Source organism: Canis lupus, chromosome 18 (genome assembly GCF_048164855.1).
Source record: "Canis lupus baileyi chromosome 18, mCanLup2.hap1, whole genome shotgun sequence".
NCBI lineage: Eukaryota > Metazoa > Chordata > Mammalia > Carnivora > Canidae > Canis > Canis lupus.
In genome coordinates, this window is record NC_132855.1 from 59,025,979 (window position 1) to 59,052,568 (window position 26,590).

Consider the following 26,590-nt stretch of genomic DNA (forward strand, 5'->3'; position numbering starts at 1 on the left):
GGGAGCAATGGAAAAATACAAGTTAAGAAATAAAATTATCTAAAGACCAATGAAAAAAATAAAGGGTTGTTTTCTAATTTATTCTAAAATATATATTACAAATTTCATAATTTTAACTATCTTTGTGAAATTCAGTGACATAAGTGTATTCATATTTTTGTTCACTCATCATTGCTATCCATCTCTAGAATATTTTCAGCATTCCAAATTGAAGCTTCTCATTTTATAAATAATAATTTCCCATTCCCCCACTCTACAGTCCTACTAACAATTATTTCTGTCTCGATAATTTGCCTATTCCAAGTACCTCATAAAAGTGGAACCATTGTGCAGTAGGATTTTCCTAGGCAAAAGCTGTATTAAACTCAGAGACACAAGCCTTCCAGGCCTGCAGCTTGCCATTTGCCTCTCATGCTCTTCTCTCAGGCATCTATTTTTTTTTCTCTCAGGCATGTAAATGAGGATGCTGGAAACTAAATCCCCAGGCAGTGTGGAACTGTGAGGGACCGCACCTAGGCTCAACTCTCAGAAGTAAGTATGCCTTAAAGCCAAATTTCAGCTAGCTTCTCATTTGTGCGAGTCAGAACCTAGCTCCATTCTAACTGAGCATGTTACTGGGAAATCTCTGTATTGAATTGGATACACCGGACTTCTGGGCCTGCAACTTCCACATGCTTTTCACACAACTTCTGCCAGCATCTAACATAGAGATGTTGGAAGCCAAGTCTACAGGCAATCAGGACGCAAGAGGGTCCTGCAATAAGCTCAACTCTCAGAAGTAAGTATGTCATGAAAATGGCAAGCTACAGGCATGGAAGGCTTGTGTCTCCGAGTTCAATACACCTTTTGCAATGGAAATTCCTACAGTAGAATGGTGTTTTCTTGTAACTCCATAGGAGCAAATATCCTTGTATGCTGGCTACAAGACAGACTCCTTCAGAGAGGCAAACACATATGCTGTCCCTGGAACTTTCACACTGCCTGTGGATATAGTTGCTAACATCTGATCTTAAATGATTGTCAGAAGCTGTGTGAGAGGCAAGCAGCAAGTTGCAGGCCTGGAAGGCTTTGTGTCTCCAAGTACAGTACAGTGCTTTAATGGAACCTCCTCACCTAGAAACGTGCTAGGTTCTAACTCCATTAAGAACGAAGCTAGTTGTGGGGATCCCTGGGTGGCTCAGCGGTTTGGCACCTGCCTTTGGCCCAGGGCGTGAACCTGGAGACCAGGATCAAGTCTCATGTCAGGCTCCCTGTATGGAGCCTGCTTCTCCCTCTGCCTCTGTCTCTCTCTCTCTCTCTCTCTCTCTCTCTCTGTGTGTGTGTGTGTGTCTATCATGAATGAATAAATATAATCTTTTAAAAAAAAGTGGAACCATACAATATTCTTCTTCTTTGTTTGGCTTAATTTCACTTAGACAAATTTTCTCAAGATTCATCTGCATTGTAGGATGTATCAGAATTTCATTCATTTTAAGTGCAAATAATAATACATTGTGTATTCTTATTTTCATTTCTGCATTCCTATCGGCATTTTCTAAAAAACCTTTAGCACTGTGAATTATGCTGCTATAAACATTTGTGCACAGATATTGTCTCAAATTCTTATTTTCAATTATTTTTTTGTATATCTTTTGAAGCATAATTACCAAATTATATGATAATTCAATGTTAAGCTTTCAGAAAATTGTCATGTTTTTTCACAGCACCTCACCATTTTGCATTCCCATTGAGGGTGTGCTAAGAGGTAAAAAAAAAAAATTAATGAACCAGATTACATTTTCTCCACATTTTTATTATTTATTGTTTAATAATATATTTCATAATGGGTGAAAAAGATGTTTCATTGTGGTTTTTATTTACATTTCCCTAATGAGTAGTGATAGACTATCTTTTATGTACTTATCAAGTATTTATGTATATTCTCTGGAGAACTGTGTATTTAAAACTTAACTAATATTTTTATATGTTTGTTTTGAGTTTTGAGTTATTTATGTACTCTAGATATTTATTCTTTATAGGATATAGTTGCTTCAATTACCTAAATTATAATTATAATAATTACATAAAGGATGTAATTGAGCAACTGTATTTTCACTTATTAAAGGATAGTTTCCAGAGGGGATGTGTGAGGGAATTGGTTAAATAGGAAATAGGGGATTAAGGAGGGCATTTGTGGAGAACACGGTGTTGTATTTAAGTGTTGAATTGCTAAATTCTATACTAGAAATCAATATTTCATTGTATATTAAATTAAAAACTTGAAAAAGAAAAAAAGGCTAAAAATTTTTAAGATATTATAAAATAATTATTATTCATAAAAAAGACCCAAAATACATAGTTGTGACTGCATTTCAAAGTAAAATAGTAACAAATAGATATAATACATATACAACTATTACCTAGGTTATTTCACATAATTCCTTTTGTTTGGTTTTGAAATTTGGGACAAATCAATATAATCTTATTTATGATGTAAGGCAGCACATTGACCCATACACTTTCTCAAGGCTCCCTTGACTTCACTGTTCCTCATACTATAGATGATGGGGTTCAATAAAGGAGTGAAGATCGTATAGAACACTGACACTATTTTATCATGGTTAGCTGACCTATAGGATTTGGGTCTCATGTAGATAAAAATAGCAGCTCCATAAAAGAGTCCCACCACAGAGAGATGTGAGGAGCAGGTGGCAAAAGCTTTCTTGCGGGCTTCTCTAGAATGCATCTGGAGAACTGCAGCAAGGATGAGACTATAGGAAATCAGGATGAGAGAAAACGGAACCAGCAGCATTAATACACAGCAGATATACATGACATACTCAAAAACAAACGTGTCAGCACAAGCCAAACGCACCAGAGTGGGGGCCTCACAGAAGAAATGATTGATCTCATGTGCACCACAGAATGGAAAACTCAGGGTGGCAGCAGCCTGCATGAGCCCATCAGCTGCCCCCAGGGACCAGGACCCCACGGTCATTCTCAGGCATAATTGCCAGCTCATGAGAACGGGGTACCTCAGTGGGTGGCAAACAGCCACATAGCGGTCATAGGACATGGATGCTAAGAGGAAGCACTCGCTCCCTTCCAAAGTGATGAAGAAGAAGATCTGAAGCCCACAGCCAGCAGGGGAGATGGACTTCTTGCCACTCAAGTAGTCAGCTGCCATTTTGGGCACAATGGTGGAGATCAGCATCATGTCCATGAGGGAGAGTTGACTCAGTAGGAAGTACATGGGTGTGTGGAGCCGGACATCCTGGTGAATCAGGAGAATCATGAGGGCATTGCCCATGAGGGAGCCGAAAGCAATTGTCAGAACCATTGAAAAGAGAAAAAGGTGGGCTTCTGTGTGGTGAAAGAGTCCCAGGAGAATGAAATCTGAGGTGGTGTTCCAGATGTTCATGATTTCATAAAAGAGTGACACTGCAAATGAAGAAAAAGATGACAGTTTCATCATTTACAATGCTCTATTCAATTACATTTTTCATGAAAAGAATTTATGTGAAAATGTTAAAAACTATACCACATCCTTCATCTGTGACTTGCAGTCTTTTTAGCTTGGACATAATGTTATTTTCATTTTTTTCATTTTCAATATAAACACTCCTCAGATTTAGTTTGCTTAATTGATATAAAGAATACAATTTCTTGATGAATTTAAAATACTTTATAAACATATATTTGTGCTACCTGATATCAACATAATGGACAAGGAGTAAAATATTCAGTTTATTCATGTCTGTGCTTGCTTTTACCATGCATAGTCAAGATTCTTACAAGATGAATTAAATCAATGTGTTCAGCAAGGTAAAAGCTAGGTCTTTGTTAATGAGGACTGCATGTATCAAACACACCATAATTTATTGGAACCTATAAAAATCTGAATGTTTTTCCTGACATTGATTAAACTGGGAAGGCATTTTTACTTTCCAAAGAAGAAAAGTTATATATTTTTTAAAGATTTTATTTATTTATTTATTCATGAGAGACACACACAGAGAGAGGCAGAGACATAGACAGAGGGAGAAGCAGGCTCCATGCAGGGAGCCCAGTGTGGGACTCTATCTGTGGACTTGAGGATTACACACTGAGCCCAAGGCAGACGCTTAACCACTGAACCACCCAGGCATCCCGAGAAGTTATATTTTCAGGTGTAAGAAGTGGAAGGAATTTGTCTGTAGATATAACCATAACTTTATATGGAATTAATAGTTTGACTTTTTCAAGTTAAACATTGAATAAAATAATTACCTTCCTAGAATATGTTTCCCAATGCAAGACAATGGTACTAAATGCAACATTTCTTTAACTGTATAAAGAGATCTTGTGTAATGATATGTTTTCCCTTCAGAGTTAGAGACACAATCTTCTTTGGCCAAATAGGAGAAAATAAAATGTTAGCATCCAATGTAGATAAGTTCATTTCTTCTTCAGTCCCAAGAGAATCTATATCTCTAAAGGCATATTCATCCCTGATCTGCTAGTACTGAAACTGCTCTCACTTGTTGAGTGAATAGGATCATAATTGAAGGAATGAAGATGTTAATTCAATCTCAAAGATGGCATCTAATTCAATGAAATGACATTTCAGGAGTTCAACTCTTCCATTGTCATTTTATTTGCCCCTGATTTACATATGCCTCATGTACTGAAATGCCAATAAAGACAGAAAGACAGTTCAAAAAGCTCACTCAACCCCTAACTCCATGGCTTCAGCATCATCATTGTCCTGACAGCATTCTACTTCAGGGCTTTAGTTGGTTGTTTCAAAGTTAAACATAGAAGCATACTTCCTCCTCATAGATTTACACTGCATTTCCCAAAATTTTGTTATTTGCACACCCTCAAATCTGTAATGTTTGCAGTCTGCACATCTAGGAACTGTATGAATTCCCTAATTATGGGTCTCTCTAGTGCTTTCCTGAAGGATCTCAAAACCCAGAGTTTGTCTTTTTGTGATTGGATTGTTTCACTTAACATCATACCCTCAACAATCACTCATGTTGTATCATGTGTAAGAATTTCCTTCTGTTCTAAGTTGAATAGTATCCCTTTTATTTTTTATTTTATTTTTTTTAATAGTATCCCTTTTAATGCATACACAATATTTTCTTTATTAATTCATTGCATCTATGGACAAAAAATGGCTTCTATCATTCACTTCAATTGTCTATTTATGGATAAATTTAATGGGATTTTTCATATATTTTTAAAATTTTTGGGATCCCTGGGTGGTGCAGCGGTTTAGCACCTGCCTTTGGCCCAGGGCGAGATCCTGGAGACCCGGGATCAAATCCCACATCGGGCTCCCGGTGCATGGAGTCTGCTTCTCCCTCTGCCTGTGTCTCTGCCTCTCTCTCTCTCTCTCTCTCTCTGTGTGACTATCATAAATAAATTTTAAAAAAATAAAAAAAAATTTATGTGAATATAGATTGATAATAGAGTAATTATAGCTACTTTTTCCCCATTTACATGCATGCAAGAGAGATGAATGTGTTTATAGACTCATTACAGCTAAAATTATTACATTTAGTAAATACTTTTTCTTTTGAACTTAAACTTTAAGTTTTTAAAAAATTTAGAATTATTAGTGCTTAACTATTGAATGGAGATAGGTATATATATGTATACATACATACATACATATATATATGCATTATTTTAAGGTGAAATATATGTATAAAAACCATTATTCATCATGGGTCTGATTGTCAACTCAACATGCTATTTTGTTTATAGTATTTACTAGTAAGATCTACTAAATGTGTCAATTAAAATAACTGGTAGGAAATCATATTTTTCCAAGAACAACAATCTTAAGTTATTTATTTTATCAAAAATCCTAAGTATATTTTACAAGAGACACAATTTTTCACTAGTTAAATGTTAGAAAGTCTGCACAAAGAAGATTCTACAGGATAATTCTTGAGTATGCATACAAAGTGGTTGAAAATCCAAGTAAGAAATTAACTTATCCTGAAATAAAATATCTAAAATGGAAGAATGAAAGTTCAACAATGACTAACGTAGACGTAGGAAAATTTAGTATTCTGAATTTTTTTTCCTCTGGCTTAAAAGGGAGATCATTTCCTATGTTTTCAGTCTTTTACTTAGAAAGGTGCTGAAATTGTGGTATCTTTACTTAAATTATAAAATCATATATTTTTCAATGATAATAGAAGGCATGAGCTTATACTCCTTTTTTTTTCTCAAAGTGTAATCACAGAAAATTTATAGCATGCTGATAATTTTCCTTCTGTATCTTTCTTTTTTTTGTTTGTTTTTTTTAATAAAATAATTTTTATTGGTGTTCAATTTACCAACATACAGAATAACACCCAGTGCTCATCCCATCAAGAACCCCCCTCAGTGCCCGTCACCCACTCACCTCCACCCCCCGCCCTCCTCCCCTTCCACCACCCCTAGTTCGTTTCTCAGAGTTAGGAGTCTTTATGTTCTGTCTCCCTTTCTGATATTTCCCACACATTTCTTCTCCCTTCCCCTATATTCCCTTTCACTATTATTTATATTCCCCAAATGAATGAGACCATACACTGTTTGTCCTTCTCCGATTGACTTACTTCACTCAGCATAATACCCTCCAGTTCCATCCACGTTGAAGCAAACGGTGGGTATTTGTCGTTTCTAATGGCTGAGTAATATTCCATTGTATACATAAACAACATCTTCTTTATCCATTCATCTTTCGATGGACACTGAGGCTCCTTCCACAGTTTGGCTATTGTGGACATTGCTGCTAGAAACATCGGGGTGCAGGTGTCCCAGCGTTTCTTGCATCTGCATCTTTGGGGTAAATCCCCAACAGTACAATTGCTGGGTCGTAGGGCAGGTCTATTTTTAACTCTCTGAGGAACCTCCACACTGTTTTCCACAGTGGCTGCACCAGTTCACATTCCCACCAACAGTGTAAGAGGGTTCCCTTTTCTCCACATCATCTCCAACATTTGTGGTTTCCTTCCTTGTTAATTTTCCCCATTCTCACTGGTGTGAGGTGGTATCTCATCGTGGTTTTGATTTGTATTTCCCTGATGGCAAGTGATGCGGAGCATTTTCTCATGTGCGTGTTGGCCATGTCTATGTCTTCCTCTGTGAGATTTCTCTTCATTTCTTTTGCCCATTTCATGATTGGATTGGTTGTTTCTTTGCTGTTGAGTTTAATAAGTTCTTTATAGATCTTGGAAACTAGCCCTTTATCTGATACGTCATTTGCAAATATCTTCTCCCATTCTCTAGGTTGTCTTTTAGTTTTGTTGACTGTATCCTTTGCTGTGCAAAAGCTTCTTATCTGTATCTTTCTGATCCCCATCAGAAACTTACGCTAAACACTGTAATTTGTTTCTCTCAGAATACCAGGATGATTAATCAATCTGTTCTGTTAAAAATAACATAATAACAGCTAAATCCTTTATTAACTGAGTTGACAAGTTACTGCAAAAGACTTTACCTGATGATTGTGTCAGCTAACATATGTTTTCATTTTCACATTGTGGGATATAAAAATAATATTTGTAAAACTACATAGAGAAAGTAATGTGACTTTAGATTTTCTGGGGTTCAGAACTTACTAAATATTAGAAAGACTATGAACTACTTACATATATAAAATGATGATCTTCAACAAGCTGGATCTGTATCTTTTCTGAGCAGAATCATCCTAATGCTTCTCTTTGGGAGGAGGAAGGATCTTATAGTGTGGCAACATCAAACTCACTCATATCACTGTCTAGACTATCTTATTTAAGGGTGTGGCCTATTGACATCTTTTGATAAAAATACCATCTTACTAGTATAGCAGACTTGCATAAGTCTCTTGGGATGATGAAAATGTTTAATTTTAAAGATTTTAAAGATTGTGCATTCTTTCAGAAAGTTATGATTAATTAATATTAAAATAATAGAATCATCTATAATCAAAAGTAAAATGTAAATAGCTATGTATAAAAAGGAATGATTTTTAAAAATCAAGGAGTTAAATAATGTGATACTTGAACTAATTGTTAAAATTTTGATGGGGCAGATTAGAGTGCACTATTGAAAGATAGCTTTTATCAAAGACAGTAATCAAAATGATCAAACCCATGGTAGGATTTAGCTATTGTTTTTATCATTAAACTTCATTTGATGCCGTGTCATAAGTTTGTTTGCTTGTATATTTGTGATTTTATTTTACCCTGTTATTTTATTTTACTTAATATTTATAGCTAAGTAATAAAATCTATGATAATGGTAAGAACAGAGAAGAATACATTTATTGTGTCAAGCACTTTTTTTAAATTTGTTTGCTTGTTTTGTGCTTCAAACACTTTGAAGTTTGATTTTATATGGATTCTTTTAAAATATTTTATTATTGTTTGTACTATGTATTTTCAGTTTCCAAGCAAACCTTGGTTCTTGGCTACATTTTTATCACTCCATTTGCCTTGGCTTACCCAAGAATATATATAAAAATGGGTGATAGGAATTAAGGAGTACACTTGTTATAATGAGTACCAGGTGTTATATGGAAGTGTTGAATTACTATATTGTATTCTTCCAACTGATATTACCTTGTATGTTAACTACTGGAATCAAATAAATAAATAAATAAATAAGCAGAAATATATATATATATATATGCAGTTATAATACTTATATATGTATATACAACTATATATGTGTAGGTGTACACATACTCATATATATACACTTATAAAACTTATATGTGTCTATATATAAACATATATTATATATGTGTGTGTATATATAGAATTGTTTAATCCATGTGAGCTGTAAGAAGTGTCATTTATCTGTTTAGGAAAACCTCACCTCAAAAGAAAGAATCAGAAACAGTCCTCTCTCCCACAGACTTACAAAATCTGGATTACAATTCAATGTCAGAAAGCCAATTCAGAAGCACTATTATACAGCTACTGGTGGCTCTAGAAAAAAGCATAAAGGACTCAAGAGACTTCATGACTGCAGAATTTAGATCCAATCAGGCAGAAATTAAAAATCAATTGAATGAGATGCAATCCAAACTAGAAGTCCTAACGACGAGGGTTAACGAGGTGGAAGAATGAGTGAGTGACATAGAAGACAAGTTGATAGCAAAGAGGGAAACTGAGGGAAAAAGAGACGGACAATTAAAAGATCATGAGGTTAGATTAAGGGAAATAATCGACAGCCTGAGGAACAAAAACCTACGTTTAATTGGGGTTCCCGAGTGCGCCGAAAGAGACAGAGGGCCAGAATATGTATTTGAACAAATCCTAGCTGAAAACTTTCCTAATCTGTGAAGGGAAAAAGGCATTCAGATCCAAGAAGTAGAGAGATCCCCACCCTAAAATCTATAAAAACCATTCAACACCTCGATATCTAATAGTGAAGCTTGCAAATTCCAAAGATAAAGAGAGGATTCTTAAAGCAGCAAGAGACAAGAAATCCCTGACTTTTATGGGGAGGAGTATTAGGGTAACAGCAGACCTCTCCACAGAGACCTGGCAGGCCGAAAGGGCTGGCAGGATATACTCATGGTCCTAAATGAGAAGAACATGCAACCAAGAATACTTTATCCAGCAAGGCTCTCATTCAAAATGGAAGGAGAGATAAAGAGCTTCCAAGACAGGCAGGAACTCAAAGAATATGTGACCTCCAAACCAGCTCTGCAAGAAATTTTAAGGGGGACTCTTAAAATCCCCTTTAAGAAAAAGTCCAGTGGAACAATCCACAGAAACAAGGACTGAATAGATATCATGATGACACTAAACTCATACCTTTCAATAGTAACTCTGAATGTGAACGGGCTTAATGACCCCATAAAAAGGTGCAGGGTGTCAGACTGGATAAAAAAAGCAGGACCCATCTATTTGCTGTCTACAAGAGACTCATTTTAGACAGAAGGACACCTACAGCCTGAAAATAAAAGGTTGGAGAACCATTTACCATTCGAATGGTCCTCAAAAGAAAGCAGGGGTAGCCATCCTTATATCAGATAAACTAAAATTTACCCCGAAGACTGTAGTGAGAGATGAAGAGGGACACTATATCATACTTAAAGGATCTATCCAACAAGAGGACTTAACAATCTTCAATATATATGCCCCGAATGTGGGAGCTGCCATATATATCAATCAATTAATAACCAGTTATGATATAATAATACACTTACGCTTGGTGACTTCAATCTAGCACTTTCTACACTCGATAGGTCTTCTAAACACATCTCCAAAGAAACGAGAGCTTTAAATGATATACTGGACTAGATGGATTTCACAGATATCTACAGAACTTTACATTCAAACGCAACTGAATACACATTCTTCTCAAGTGCACATGGAACTTTCTCCAGAATAGACCACATACTGGGTCACAAATCACGTCTGAACTGATACCAAAAGATTGGGATCATTCCCTGCATATTCTCAGACCATAATGCCTTGAAATAGATCTAAATCACAACAAGAAGTTTGGAAGGACCTCAAACACGTGGAGGTTAAGGACCATCCTGCTAAAAGATGAAAGGGGAACTGGAGGGTATTATGCTGAGTGAAGTAAGTCAATCGGAGAAGAACAAACTTTATATGTTCTCATTCATTTGGGGAATATAAAAATAGTGAAAGGGAATATAAGGGAAAGGAGAAGAAATGGGTGGGAAATATCAGAAAAGGAGACAGAACATGAAGACTCCTAACTCTGTGAAACGAACTAGGGATGGTGGAAGGGGAGGAGGGTGGGAGGTGGGGGTGAATGGGTGACGGGCACTGAGGGGGGCACTTGACGGGATGAGCACTGGGTGTTATTCTGTATGTTGGCAAATTGAACACCAATAAAAAATAAATTTATTATTAAAAAAGAAAAGGGGGATCCCTGGGTGGCGCAGCGGTTTGGCGCCTGCCTTTGGCCCAGGGCGTGATCCTGGAGACCCGGGATCGAATCCCACATCGGGCTCCCGGTGCATGGAGCCTCCTTCTCCCTCTGCCTGTGTCTCTGCCTCTCTCTCTCTCTCTGTGACTATCATAAAAAAAAAGAAAAAAAAGAAAAAAAAAGAAAAGGTCAACCAGGAAATTAAGGAAGAATTAAAAAGATTCATGGAAACTAATGAGAATGAAGATACAACTGTTATTTATTTTTTAAAAAACGGTTTTATTTATTTATTCATGAGAGACACAGGGAGAGAAGCAGAGACACAGGTAGAGGGAGAATCAGGTTCCATGCAGGGAGTCCAATGCGGGACCTGATCCCAGGTCCCCAGGATCAGGCCCTGGGCTGAAGGCAGCGTGAAACTGCTGAGCCACCTGGGCTGCCCCTACTCTGATTTATCACACAATTGACCATCTGAGTGAAATCTACATTAAGTCAATCTATATTATTTTCTGGACAAAACTACAGGTACCTAGCTAAGTTTGAGAAGTATATTATTGACAGGTAGTATATCAAGTTACAAGTAAGACTTTGCAGCAAGAGTGGAAGTATAATTTTCAGTAAATATTCATAGTTTTCTGTTTTGAGCTCTGCTGTGCCTCGGGCAAAAGGGCAGTCTAACAACACTTTAAGTAAAACAGGGCTGCCACTGTGTGATGGGACAAATAGACTGTGCGCTATGTAGATAAAATGCTCTTCAGACTCCCCGAGGACAGAAGAATGAGGAACAGATAAGCTTCCTGTTAGAGCAGGAAAGTTATAGACCATTCAGAACTCTATAAGAAAATTACATTAAAATTACAATAAACCTGGTTATCTAAATTAAGATTAATTTAGGACTATTTAAGAGGGTGAGCATTATTGTGGGAAAACATAAAGAGGTTGTACCAGACCTCCATATTAGCAAGAGGATGTTTTGACACAGAAATCCCTCTGACAGCATGCAGGGATGGAGCGGATTTGCAGACTACACTTAGACAGGCTGTGTAGGAAACACCTTACAACATGTGCTTAGACCTAGCCAAACATTACATGCAGGAAGACACAAACCAGCAGGAAAGAAACAAAAGGAAAAAAAAATATCTCTCCTTGTCTTTAAAACAGTCCCAATGGTTGCATCTGAAAAAATGAGATAGGCATGCTGGAAATTTATTGTGGAATATTCTAACGATCAACATCCATGCAATGAGGGAAGCAGAATTGGGCTCAGGGAGATGTTGAACTGGAGGCAGAACCAACCAAGGTCTCAGCTACCCTGAGTGCAATTCTGAGTTGGATTTTCCATATTTTCTTGCAATAGGGCCCCCACAGAAGTTACTCATTGACTGGGGCCGGCACAAGGAGGGATCATGACCTTAGGCTAGAAAGTTTTCCTCCCCCAGCATCTGTGCTTGCACTTCCGAAAGCTGGGAGAACAAGTACTTCAGTCCTGTAAGAAAAGGGGAGTAGAAAATTACACAATCATGTAAGGGACACTCCATGAGCTACACTCCATCAGAAGTCACAGTGAAGGGGTCTCTTGGATGTACAGCACACAGGTTGGCTTCCTGTAGCCCAGTGTATATGGATCATGTGATGGAGTGCACAGGGATTATGTGGCAAGAAAGATCAGTTCAATAAATATGTTGTTCCCTTCCAGGATAAAGATACACAGAAGTTTGACATCCACCCATGAAGAACAAGCTGGCATGAGGAGCTAAAAACATCTGGTCCAGTTTTTGGTTTAAAAGAGCTGTTAATATGTTTCTGATGAAAGCATCATTACTAAACTGGGAACCTGGAACTCCAGCCAAAAACAAAGGTAAATGTGATGGATGGCACATATTCCCACGTGGTTCAAGAATAATGAGAAGTTACTCAATTATAAAAGAGTGTCCATTAGTGTCAGCTCAGAATCTGCAACCAACAGGTCTCAAAAGATCTCTCGATTTTGATTTCCCTAGTGTGCCCTTGCTATATACTGTGGATTCAGGTGTTCCCCTATATTGCTATGATCTGTACCCTAAACCCAAATGTGATGGTGTTTAGAGATTAGGTCTTTACAGAATTCATTAAATTTGTTATTTAATTACATATATTCTTATTTTTATTCATTTATGTATTTATTACTTATTGTTTTATATTTGAGTTTATTTGACACACAATGATACATTAGTTCCAGGTATACAACGCAGTGATTAGACAGGTTATGCATTATGCTATATTCATGACAAGTGTAGCTGCAATTGACCATTATCTATTGAAATATTATGTAGATTCCACTTATAAGTGGAATTATAGGGATTTGTCTTTTTCAGTCTCATTTGTTTCTTTTTTTAATCTTTTATTTATTTAATTTTTTTATTGGAGTTCAATTTGACAAATTTAGCATAACACCCAATGATCATCCTGCAAAGACCCCCCTCAGTGCAGATCACCCAGTCATCCTAAGTCCGCACCCACCTCCCTTTCCACTACCCTTTGTTTGTTTCCCAGAATTAGTTGTCTCTAATGTTTTGTCACCCTCACTGACATTTTCACTCATTTTATCTCCTTTCCCTTTATTCTCTTTCACTAATTTTTATATTCCCCAAATGAATGAGACCATATAATGTTTGTCTTTTTCCGAATGACTTATTTCACTCAGCACAATACCCTCCAGGTCCATCCATGTCGAAGCAAATGGTGGGTATTTGTCATTTCTAATGGCTGAGTAATATTCCATTGTATACATAAACCACATCTTCTTTATCCATTCATCTTTCAATGGACACCGAGGCTCCTTCTGAGAGGCAGGAGCCAAACTTCCAATAGTTTGGCTATTGTGGACACTTTTGCTATAAACATTGGGGTGCAGGTGTCCCGGGATTTCACTGCATCTTTATCTTTGGGGTAAATCCCCAGCAGTGCAATTGCTGGGTCATAGGGCAGGTCTATTGTTAACTCTGAGGAACCTCCACACAGTTTTCCAGAGTGGCTGCACCAGTTCACATTCCCATCAACAGTGCAAGAGGGCTCCCCTTTCTCCACATCCTCTCCAACATTGGTTGTTTTCTGTCTTGTTAATTTTCACTAATCTCACTGGTGTGAGGTGGTATCTCATTGTGGTTTTGATTTGTATTTCCCAGATGACCAGTGATGCAGAGCATTTTCTCATGTGCATGTTGGCCATGTCTATGTCTTCCTCTGTGAGATTTCTGTTCATGTCTTTTGCCCATTTCATGATTAGATAGTTTGTTTCTTTGCCATTGAGTTTCATAAGTTCTTTATAGATCTTGGATACTGGCCCTTTATCTGATATGTCATTTGCAAATATCTTCTCCCATTCTGTAGGTTGTCTTTGAGTTTTGTTGACTGTTTCTTTTCATGTGCAGAAGCTTCTTATCTTGATGAAGTCCCAATAGTTCATTTTTGCTTTTGTTTCTCTTCCCTTCATAGATGTATCTTGCAAGAAGTCGCTGTGGCCAAGTTCAAAAAGGGTGTTGCCTGTGCTCTCCTCTAGGATTTTCATGGAATCTTGTCTCACATTAAGAACTTTCATCTATTTCGAGTTTATCTTTGTGTATGGTGAAAGAGAGTGGTCTAGTTTCATTCTTCTGCATGTGGATGTCCTTTTGTCCCAGCACAATTTATTGAAGAGACTGTGTTTTTTCCAGTGAATAGTCTTTCCTGCTTTATCGAATATTAGTTGACCATGAAGTTGAGGGTTCAATTCTGGATTCTATATTCTGTTCCATTGACCTATGTGTCTGTTTTTGTGCCACTACCACACTGTCTTGGGGACCATAGCTTTGTAGTACAACCTGAAATCTGTGATTGCAAATGCCCCCAGATATGGTTTTCTTTTTTAAAATTCCCCTGGCTATTCGAGGTCTTTTCTGATTCCAACAAATCTTAAGATGATTTGTTCCAACTCTGAAGGAAGTCCACGGTATTTTGATAGGGATTGCATTAAATGTGTAAGTTGTCCTGGGTAACAATGACATTTCACAATATTAATTCTTCCAATCCATGAGCATGGAATATTTTCCATCTCTTTGTGTCTTCCTCAATTTCTTTCAGAAGTGTTCTATAGTGTTTAGGGTATAGATCCTTTACCTCTTTGGTTAGGTTTATTCCTAGGTATCTTATGCTTTTGGGTGCAATTGTAAATGGGATTGACTCCTTAATTTCTCTATCTTCAGTCTCATTGTTAGTGTATAGAAATGCCACTGACTTCTGGGCATTGATTTTGTGTCCTGTCACACTGGCTAATTGCAGTATGAGTTCTAGAAAGCTTGGGGTGGAGTCTTTATGTTTTCTAGGTACAGTTCATGTCATGAAAAGAGGGAGAGTTTGACTTCTTCTTTGCCAATTTGAATGCCTTTTATTTCTTTAGGTTGCCTGAGACTAGGACTTCTAGTACTATGCTGAATAGCAGTGGTGAGAGTTGACATCCCTGTCTTGTTCCTGATTAGAGGAAAGGCTCCCAGTGTTTCCCCATTGAGAATGATATTTGCTGTGGGCTTTTTTGTAGATGGCTTTTAAGATGCTGAGGAATGTTACTTCTGTCCCTACGCTCTGAAGAGTTTTGATCAGGAATGGATGCTGTATTTTGTCAAATGCTTTCTCTGCATCTATTGAGAGGATCTGATGGTTCTTGTTTTTTCTCTTGCTGATATGATCAATCACCTGATTGCTTTATAAGTGTTGAACCAGCCTTGCATCCCAGGGATAAATACCACTGGGTCATGGTGAATATTCTTCTTAATGTATTGTAGTATGCTATGGCTAGTATCTTCTTGATCTCTTTCATCTCTTTTCATCAGGGATATTGGTCTGTAGTTCTCCTTTTTGTTGGGGTCTTTGTCTGGTTTTGGAGTGAAGGTGATGCTGGACTCATAGAAGGAGTTTGGAAGTATTCCATCTTTCTATTTTTCACAACAGCTTTAATGGAATAGGTATGGTTTCCTCTTTAAACATTTGTTAGAATGCCCCTGGGAAGCCATCTGGCCCTGGACTTTTGTGTGTGGGAGGTTTTTGATGACAGCCTCAATTTCCTCCCTGGTTATCAACCTGTTGAGGTTTTCAATTTCTCCTGTTCCAGTTTTGGTATTTTGTGGTTTTCCAGAAATGCATCCATTTCTTCTAGATTGCATAATTTATTGGTGTATAGCTGCTCATAATAAGTTTTTTAAATCGTTTGCATTTCCTTCTTATTGGTGGTGATCCCTCCTTTCCCATTCATGATTTTATTAATTTGAGTCTTTTCTCTCTTCTTGTTAATAAGGCTGGCTAATGGTTTATCTATCTTATTAATTCTTTCAAAGAACCAACTCCTGGTTTTTTTGATCTGTTCCACAGTTCTTCTGGTCTCGATTTCGTTGAGTTCTGCTTGAATATTTATTAACTGTCTTCTTCTGCTGGGTGAAGGTTTTATTTGCTGTTCCCTCAGCTCCTTTTTGTGCACGTTTAGCTTTTGTATTTGAGTTCTTTCCAGTTTTTAGATAGATGCTTGTATTGCGATGTATTTCCCCCCAAGGACTGCTTTTGTGCTATCCCAAAGATTTTGAATGGTTGCATCTTCACTCTCATTAGTTTCCATGAATATTTTTAATTTTTCCCTAATTTCCTAGTTGACCCTTTCATCTTCTAGCAGGATGGTCCTTAACCTCCACATGTTTGAAATCCTTCCAAACTTCTTCTTGTGATTTAGTTCTAAATTCAATGGTCTGAAAATATGGAGGGTAAGATCCCAATCTTTTGGTATTGATTAAGACCTGCTTTGTGACCCAGTATGTGGTCTATATGGAGAAAGTTCCATGTGCACTTGAGAAGAATGTGTATTCAGTGGCGTTTGGACGTAAAGTTCTGTAAATATGTGTGAAATCCATCTGGTGGAGTGTATCTTGTAAAGCTCTTGTTTCTTCTGAAGATGTTGTGCTTAGTATATCTGTCTATTGTAGAAAGTGCTACATTCAAGTCACCAAGTATAAGTGTATTATGATCTAATTATGTCTTAACTTTGCTTATTAATTGATTGATATACTTGGCAGCTCCTGCATTCGGGCATAAAGATTGATGATTGTTAGGTCTTGTTGATGGATAGATCCTTTAAGTATGATAGTGTCCCTCTTCATCTCTCACTACAGTCTTTGGGATAAAGTTTAATTTATCTGCTATGGGATGGCTACCCCTGCTTTCTTTTGAGGACCATTCGAATGGTACATGGTTTTCCAACCTTTTATCTACAGGTGTCCTTACATCTAAAATGAGTCTCTTTTAGACAGCAAATAGATGGGTCCTACTTTTTTATCCAGTCTGATACCCTGCACCTTTTGATTGGATCATTTTGCCCATTCACGTTCAGAGTAACTATTGAAAGATATGATTTTAGTGTAATCACGATATCTATTCAGCCCCTGTTTTTTTGGATTATTTCCTTGGACTTGCTCTTTCTTCTACAGAGTCCTCCTTAATGTTTCTTGCAGAGCTGTTTTGGTTATCACATATTCTTTCAGTTTATGCCTATCTTGGAAGCTCTTTATCTCTCCTTCTATTCTGAATGAGAGCCTTGCTGGATAAAGTATTCTTGGCTGCAGGTTCTTCTCATTTAGGACCCTGAATATATCCTGCCAGCCCTTTATGGCCTGCCAGGTCTCTCTGCAGATGTCTGCTGTTAACCCAATACTTCTCCCCATAAAGATTAGGGATCTCTTATATCTTGCTGCTTTAAGGATCTTCTCTTTGTCTTTGAAATTTGCAAGTTTTGCTATTAAATGCAGGGTGTTGAGCGGTTTTTATTGAATTAAGGGGGGTATCTCTCTATCTCCTGGATCTGAATGTCTGTTTTCATTCCCAAGCTAAGGAAGTTCTCAGCTATGATTTGTTCAAATACACTTTCTGGTCCTCTGTCCCCTTCGGTGCCCTCAGGAACCCCAATTAAACGTAGATTTTTCCTTCTGAGGTTATTTATTTCCCTTAACCTTTCCTCATGACTTTTTAACTGATTTTCTCTTTTTTACTCAGCTTCCTTCCTTGCCATCAACTTGTGTTCTATGTCACTCGTTCTTCTACTTCGTTAACCCTCGTCATTTGGACCTCCATTTTGGATTGCATCTCATGTAATTGATTTTTAATTTCGGCCTCATTAGATCTAAATTCTTCAGTCATGAAGTCTCTTGAATCCTTTATGCTTTTTTCTAGAGCCACCAGTAGCTTTATAATTGTGCTTCTGAATTGGCTTTCTGACATTGAATTATCATCCAAATTCTGCAATTCTGTGGGAGAGAGGACTGTGTCTGATTCTTTCTTTTTTGGTGAGTTCTTCTTTCTAGTCATTTTGCTCAGTGCAGAGTGGCTAAAAACAAGTTGTACTGAAAAAAGGAGAAAAAGAGAGAAAAAAGGGGGGAGGACAAACAAAAAACAAAAAACAAGGAGGGGTATCCTCTCATTCTATATACCGTAAGTCCCTCGACTTCCCCTGGAGCTTTCCAGCGCTGCTTGTTCAAGAACTTGCTCTTCCCTTTTCCTTACAGCTGGTCCTCTGGGGGAGGGGCCTTCTCTGCTGATTGTCAGGTGTGTGCCCCTGGGGGAGCTGCCCCGCCCCTGCCAGGTGCACGGCTCATGGGGAGCTGTTTATCTTTAGAGGCCCATGCTCCCTGGCAGCCCCGCTCTGTCCGAGGCACAAGGCACAAGGTGACATAGGGAGGAACAACAACACTGGTGGTGTCCAGCTCTCCAGCCCTGGAGTCAGCTCCCGCAGTAACTCCTGCAACTCCCAGTCCGTGGGACCCTGGATGCTCCGGATGTGGGGGGCACTGACCTGCACAGCTCTGGGGTGCGCGGTGGCAGGAGCGTCCTCACTGTCCTGTGTCTTCCCGGCCCCCAACTGTCCCAAAGGGATCGCGGGTCCTGAGCTGTGTCTCCTGGTGCCCTGGGCTCCGGGGCCTGCATTGCTGGAATCGCTCTCCCAGGGGCGCATCCCCCTCCTCGCCAAGCAGCTGCCAGAGCCACCACCTGAGCTGCTCCCGGGGCCCGCTCGGCACTCACTCCAACCCTTTTCGGAGCTCAGCCCGTGGCCCGCTCTCCCCACTTCCTCTGTTAGTGACCCTGGGAACCTGGGGGCTCCACTGCCCCTCCTGGGATCCTGCCCAAGTTCCCTTCAAGTGCCTTTCCTTCCGGGAAGACTGGTAAATTTCCTGCTTCTCCAGGTGCGGCTTTCCTGTCATGGGGACACTTGCCGCCTGGCCTTAGCCCGGCTCCTCGCGGGCCCCTCCCCCTTGGATGCTTTTTTATTTCTTTATTTTTTCTGTTTTCCTACCTTGATAGAAGCGTGAACTCTTCTCACTGTAGCATTCCAGCTGTTCTCTCTTTAAATATCAGGCCGAATTCGTAGGTTTTCAGGATTATTTGAAGGTTATCTAGGTGAGTTGGTGGGGACAGGTATCTTGGGGACCCTACTCTTTTGCCATCTTGCCCCACCTCCCCCTGATTTCACTTAGCTTAATACATTATCTATCCATGTTGTTTCAAGTGGCATGATGTCAACCTTTTGTTATGTCTGACTGATATCCCATTGTTTGTGTGTTATGTGCATGTTTTGTGTACAGATCCTCTTTATCCATCTATTGGTGGTTGTATCCACATCTGGTTTATTATAACTAAATCTGCAATGAACATCACAGTTCATATATCTTTTCAAGTCTGCATGTTTTCATTTTCTTTGGGTAATTGCCCAATAGCGGAATTATTAAATCATATAGTATATATATTTTAAAATTTTTGACGAACAGTTATAATGTTTTCCACAGTGGCTACAATAATTTGGATTTTCCACCAAAAGTGTGAAAGACTTCCTTTCTCTCCACATCCTTGCCAACACTTATATTTCATCTTTTTCATTCTAGCCATTCTAACAAATATACAGAAAGATCCAAGTGCTTTTGTTTCTAACATCCCTGATAATTAGTAATATTGAGCATGTTTTCTTATATCTGTTGGCCTTCTGTAAGATATGTGTGTCTTCCTTGGAAAAATATCTATTCAGGTCCTTTGCTCATTTTTAACCAGATTTTTTTATTGAGTTGTATATTTTTTAAATGTATTTCAGATATTAACCCCTTAATGCATATATTACTTGGAAATATCTTATCCCATTTAGTTGATTTTCTTTTTCTTTTGTTGATGGTTTCCTTCCCATTCCCAAAATGTTTATTTTTGCATAATTCCAATTGCATATTTTTGTTTATATCTCTCATTCCAGAAAAATATTCCTATGCTGATTTCAAAAACCTTACTACCTGTATCATCTTCTAGGAGTTTTGTGGTTTCATGTCTCACATTTAAGTCTCAGTCCATTTTTATTTCATTTTGTGTATTGTGTAAGAAAGTTTTCCAGTTTCATTTTTCTCATTGTAGGTGTCCAATTTTTTAAGCAGCATTTATTGAAGAAAATAATCTTTTCCTCATTGTATATTCTTGCCTCCTATGTCATAGATTAACTGGCCAGATAAAAAGGGTTTAATTTTGGGTCCTCTATTATGGCTTATTGATGTATGTGTCTATCTGTGTACTAGTTCAATACTCTTGAATTTTCAACTGGGATTGTGATGTGCCAAGCTTTGCTCTTCTTTCTCAAGATTGCTTTAGGTACTCAAGGTCATTGTACTTTCTTATGAATTTTCAAATTCAGTGTTATAGTTCTTTGAAAAATGGTATTGATATTTTTATAGGGATTATATTAAATCTGCAGATTGCATTGAGTAGTATAGATGTTTCAACAATAATGCAAAGCATGTAATATCTTTTCATTTGCTTGTGTCTTCTTTAATTTCTTTCACCACTGTTTTATAGTTTTCAGAGTACAGGTCTTTCATTCCCTTGGTTAAATTTATCCCTAGCTATTTAATTCTCTTTGCAGCAGTAGTAAATAGAACTGTTTCCTTAATTTATCTTTCTGCTATTTCTTTATTGTTGTACAGAAATAAAACTGTTGTGTATTAATTTTGTATCCTACAACTTGAATGAATTCATTTATCAATTCTAACAGTGTTTTGTTCAAGTAGTTAGTGCTTTCTATGTATAGTATTATGATGTCTGCAATTGATGGCAGTTTAACTCCTTCCTTACCAATCTGGATAACTTTTGTTTCTTTTTCTTGTTTGTTTGCTATGGCTAGCACTTCTAGTACCATGTTTTCAAGAATGTGGCAAGAGTGAATATCCTTGTCTTGTCCAAGATCTTAGAGAAAAACTTCAGTTTTTCGCAATTGTGTATGATGTTAGCTGTTTTGCTGTTGTTGCTTTTGCTTACATGTTTTGGATTTTTATGGCCTTTCCTCTTTTATGGTATGTTTTATCTAAACTCACCTTGTTTAGTTTTTATTATGAATTCATGTTTATTATGATCGAATTTTATCAAATGCTTTTTCTGTGCCTATTGAGATGATCATATGATTTTTACTCCCCGTTTCCTTGACATGGTATAATACATTAATTAAATTGCAAATATATTTTTTAAAGATTTTATTTATTAATTAATGACAGACAGAGAGAGAGGCAATGACACAGGCAGAGGGAGAAGCAGGCTCCATGCCGGAAGCCTGATGTGGAACTCGATTCTGAGACCCCAGGATCACACCCTGGGCCAAAGGCAGGCACTAAACTGCTGATTCACCCAGGGATCCCCTTAAATTGCAAATATTGTAAAATTCTTTCATCTCTGGTATAAATTCCACTAAATCATGGTGAATGATCATTTTTATGCATTGTTAAATGTGGTTTGTTAATATTTTTTGAAGTTTTTTTCTCTGAGTTCATTTTGGATATTAGCCTATAGTTTTCTTTCTTTCTTTTTTTTTTCTTTGTAATGTCTTCATCATGTCTCAGTATCAAGGTAATAGCCTGATTTAATGAATTTGGAATTTTACTTCCTCTTATATTTTTTGAAATCATTAAAATAGGTATTAATTCTTCTCTAAGTGTTTGGTAGAATTTACCTGTTAAGGTAGTTAATCCTGGACCTTCATTTGGAGTTTTTTTTTTAATTTATTCACTGTTAATTTTTTAAATTTTAAATACAGTTGACACACAATGTTACATTGTTTTTAGGTGTACACCATAGTGACTTGAAAACTTTATATATAGTGTTATGTACACCAAAAGTATAGTTACTATCTGTCCCCATACATCACTCTTATATCATTGACTATACTCCTTATCTTGTGCCTGTTATTCTCATAACTGGAAGCCCATATCACCCATTCCCGTTCAACTATTTAGCCCAATCTCCTGCCCTCCATCTTATAAATAGAAATACTATATAATCAAATAATTCCACTATTGGCTATTTACCCAAAGAAAATAAAAATACTAATTTGAAAAGATAGATGCACTGCTGTATTTATTGCAGCATTATTAACAATAGCCAAGATATGGAAGCAATCTAAGTATCTATCAATAGACTAACAGTTACTGGAGATGTGATATGTATAGATAAAACATCCAGAGCGGGCAGCCCCGGTGGCGCAGTGCTTTGGCGCCGCCTGCAGCCTGGGGTGTGATCCTGGAAACCCAGGATCGAGTCCCACGTCGGGCTTCCTGCACGCAGCCTGCTTCTCCCTCCACCTGTGTCTCTGCCTCTCTCTTCGCTCTCTCTGAATGAATAAATAAATCTTTTAAAAAATAAAATAAAATATCCAGAGGGTTTTTTAAATTACTAATAAAATTTAATTATAATAATTAATAATCACTGAGATTTTCTATTTTTCTTGATTCAACTTTGGAAGATTGCTTGTTTTAGGAATTCATTAATTTATTTTTAATGATTATGTACATATGTATGTATTTATTTATTCATAAGAGACACACACAGAGCCAGAGACATAGGCAGAGGAAAAAGCAGGCTCCCTGTGGGGAGCCTAATGTGGGACTTGATCACAGGACCCCAGAATCACAACATGAGCCAAAGGCAGATGCTCAACCACTGAGCCATGCAGGCATCCCTATTGATTTCCTTTAGGTTGTCCAGTTTGTTTCCATATGTTATTGCCTAGTAGTCTCATAATTCTTTGCATTTCTGTGGTGTTGATTTTTATTTCTTCTCTTTAGTTTCTGATCTTATTCATCTGGGTTCTCTCTCGTTTTCTCTCTTTTGGTGAGTCTGAGTAAAGTACTAATTATTTAGTTCATCTTTTCAAAGGATAAGCTCTTGGTATCATTAATAATTTAATATGTAAATTTTATTTCTGCTCTGATATTTATTTCCTTCCTTGTACTTACCTTCAGTTTTATTTCTTTTTCTTTTCTATGTCCTTTAGATGTAAAGTTATATTATTTATTTGAGATTTATCTTTATAAATTTCTTCTTTGATTTCTTTATTGAGCCATTGGCTATTTAGTAACTAGTTTAGAATCCATGTGTTTTTATTTTTATTTGTTTTTTCTTGTGATTGATTTCATACTTTTGTGGGCATAAAAATGCACAATATGATTTCAAACTTTTAAAATTTATGCAGGCTTGTTTTGTAGCTTAAAATGTGATCTATCCTTTGGACTGTTTAATGTGCCCTTGAAAGGAATGTGTGTTCTGTTGTTTTTGGAGGGGATAATTTGTATATATTTCAAGATTACCTGGTCTAATGTGTCCTTCAATGACATACTTTCTTATTGATTTTCTGCCTTGGTTATCCAACCATTGATGTGGGTGGGATGTGATAGTAACCTCCTATTATTGTATTACTATCAATTTTCTCCCTTATGTCTGTTAACATTTGCTTTAGGTATTGAGGAGCTCCAATGATGAGTTTACAGATATTTATAGTTTTAATATCCTATGTTTGGAATGACCACTTCACTATTATGTAATGTCATTCTTTGTCTATTGTTACAGTCTTTTTAAAATTTTTTTTAAATTGTAGTTCAATTTGCCAACATATAGCATAACACCCAGTGCTCATCCCACCAAGTGTCCCCCTCAGTGCCCATCACACAGTCACCCCAATCCCTCGCCCACCTCCCCTTCAACTACCCCTTGTTCATTTCCCAGAGTTGTGTCTCTCATGTCATGTCACCCTCACTGATATTTTCACTCATTTTCTCTCCTTTACCTTTATTTCCATTCACTAATTTTTATATTCCCCAAATGAATGAGACCATATAATGTTTGTCCTTCTCTTATTGACTTATTTCACTCAGCATAATACCCTCCAGTTCCATCCATGTCGAAGCAAATGGTATTTGTCGTTTCTAATGCCTGAGTAATATTCCATTGTATACATAAACGACATCTTCTTTATCCATTCATCTTTTGATGGACGCGGAGACTCCTTCCACAGTTTGGCTATTGTGGACATTGCTGCTATAAAATCAGAGTGCAGGTGTCCCGGTGTTTCCCTGTATCTGTATCTTTGGGTGTTACAGTCTTTTTAAAGTCTATTTTGCTTAAGTGTTTTTTTTTTTCTTTTTTTACTTCTATTTACATGGTATATATTTTTCCATTCTTTTACTTTCCATCTGCATGTTTCCTTAGATCTAAAATGTATTTCTTGTAGTTAGATATAGATAGGTCTTATATTTTTATCCATTCTACCATCCCACGTCTTTTTTATTAGATCATACAGTCCATTTGTATATAAAATAAGTATTGATAGCTATGTACTTATTTAAATTTGGGGAATTTTGTAGTTGTTTCTGTAGTTCTTCTCTGTATCTTTCTTTCTCCTTTATATCTTTTTTTTTTTCAAGTAGGCTCCATTCCCAGCATTGGGTACAATGCAAGCCTTAAGCTGCTGACCGTGAGGTCAAGAAGTGAGTCAAGATCAAGAGTTGAACACTTCAGAACTTCTTGTAGTAGTCAATGAAGGAGAAGGGCAGGGGTTAGTTCAGTGGGTTAGTTCGGTCTGGAGCAGTTGCCATTTTACGAGACTGAAATGCAATCATTAAGTCAACCCAGGCTGCAGGATGCTTGATTTTGAATTGTTGAATAAAATCCTCTCCACATATTTTACACAAAAGTTCTTCAAATTCATAATCTACTCCTAAGGATCCATAGGGTCCACCTGGGTCAAGACCAAATGGGAGTCCAACATCTTAAAAACTGCCAGAAACTGAATACAAACTCTGAGGAACAGCCTACCCTCTGTTCTTCCCTGAAATATGGAGTACCTCAGCTTAGACCCAGTTAGTAAGCTGACTGTGGCTATAAATTTTTACTAACACTTTAAAATCCTTCAGTTCTTCTCCTCCCAGGTGGAGATAATTTCTCCTACAGAATCACCTGTCAACTAGCTGTTTAAAATCTATTACATTCTATTTTATTTTTAAAAGATTTTAAAGGAATCTCTACACCCAACGTGGTGCTTGAACTCACAGCCTCAAGATGGAGAGTCTCATGTTGCACGGACTGAGCCAGCCAGGGGCCCCATATCATCACTTTCATTTTAAATAAAACAGATATGAAAACCATAGCTGGGGGCATCACAATGCCAGATTTCAGGTTGTACTACAAAGCTGTGGTCATCAAGACAGTGTGGTACTGGCACAAAAACAGACACATAGATCAATGGAACAGAATAGAGAATCCAGAAGTGGACCCTCAACTTCATGGTCAACTAATATTCAACAAAGGAGGAAACACTATCCACTGAAAAAAAGACAGTCTCTTCAATAAATGGTGCTGGGAAAATTGGACATCCACATGCAGAAGAATGAAACTAGACCACTCTCTTGCACCCTACATGAAGATAAACTCAAAATGGATGAAAGATCTAAATGTAAGACAAGATTCCATCAAAATCCTAGAGGAGAATACAGGCAACACCCTTTTTGAACTTGGCCACAGGAACATCTTGCAAGATACATACACGAAGGCAAAAGAAACAAAAGCAAAAATGAAATATTGGGACTTCATCAAGATAAGAAGCTTTTGCACAGCAAAGGATACAGTCAACAAAACTCAAAGACAACCTACAGAATGGGAGAAGATATTTGCAAATGATGTATCAGATAAAGGGCTAGTTTCCAAGATCTATAAAGAACTTCTTAAACTCAACACCAAAGAAACAAACAATCCAATCATGAAATGGGCACAAGACTTGAACAGAAATCTTACAGAGGAAGACATAGACATGGCCAACAAGCACATGAGAAAATGCTCTGTATCACTGGCCATCAGGGAAATACAAATCAAAACCACAATGAGATACCACCTCACACCAGTGAGAATGGGGAAAATTAACAGGGCAGAAAACCACAAATGTTGGAGAGGATGCGGAGAAAAGGGAACCCTCTTGCACTGTCGGTGGGAATGTGAACTGGTGCAGCCACTATGGAAAACTGTGTGGAGGTTCCTCAAAGAGTTAAAAATAGATCTGCCCTATGACCCAGCAACTGCACTGCTGGGGATTTACCCCAAAGATACAGATGCAGTGAAACATCAGGACACCTGCACCCCGATGTTTACAGCAGCAATGTCCACAATAGCCAAACTGTGGAAGGAGCCTCAGTGTCCACCGAAAGATGAATGGATCAAGAAGATGTGGTTTATGTATACAATGGAATATTCCTCAGCCATTAGAAATGACAAATACCCACCATTTGCTTCGACGTGGTTGGACCTGGAGGGTATTATGCTGAGTGAAATATGTCAATCGAAGGACAAACGTTATATGGTCTCATTCATTTGGGGAATATAAAAATAGTGAAAGGGAATAAAG

The 26,590-nt window shown here is 37.5% G+C and overlaps 1 protein-coding gene across 1 annotated transcript; it reads right to left on the minus strand.

Annotated features, from left to right (window-relative positions):
• Window positions 1-2,461: 2,461 nt before the first annotated feature.
• On the minus strand, window positions 2,462-3,454 carry LOC140609587 (olfactory receptor 2T8-like). Its single transcript, XM_072784789.1, has one exon. It carries the CDS (start codon window positions 3,452-3,454, stop codon window positions 2,462-2,464), a length of 993 nt encoding a protein of 330 aa, XP_072640890.1.
• Between the last annotated feature and the right edge of the window lie 23,136 nt (window positions 3,455-26,590).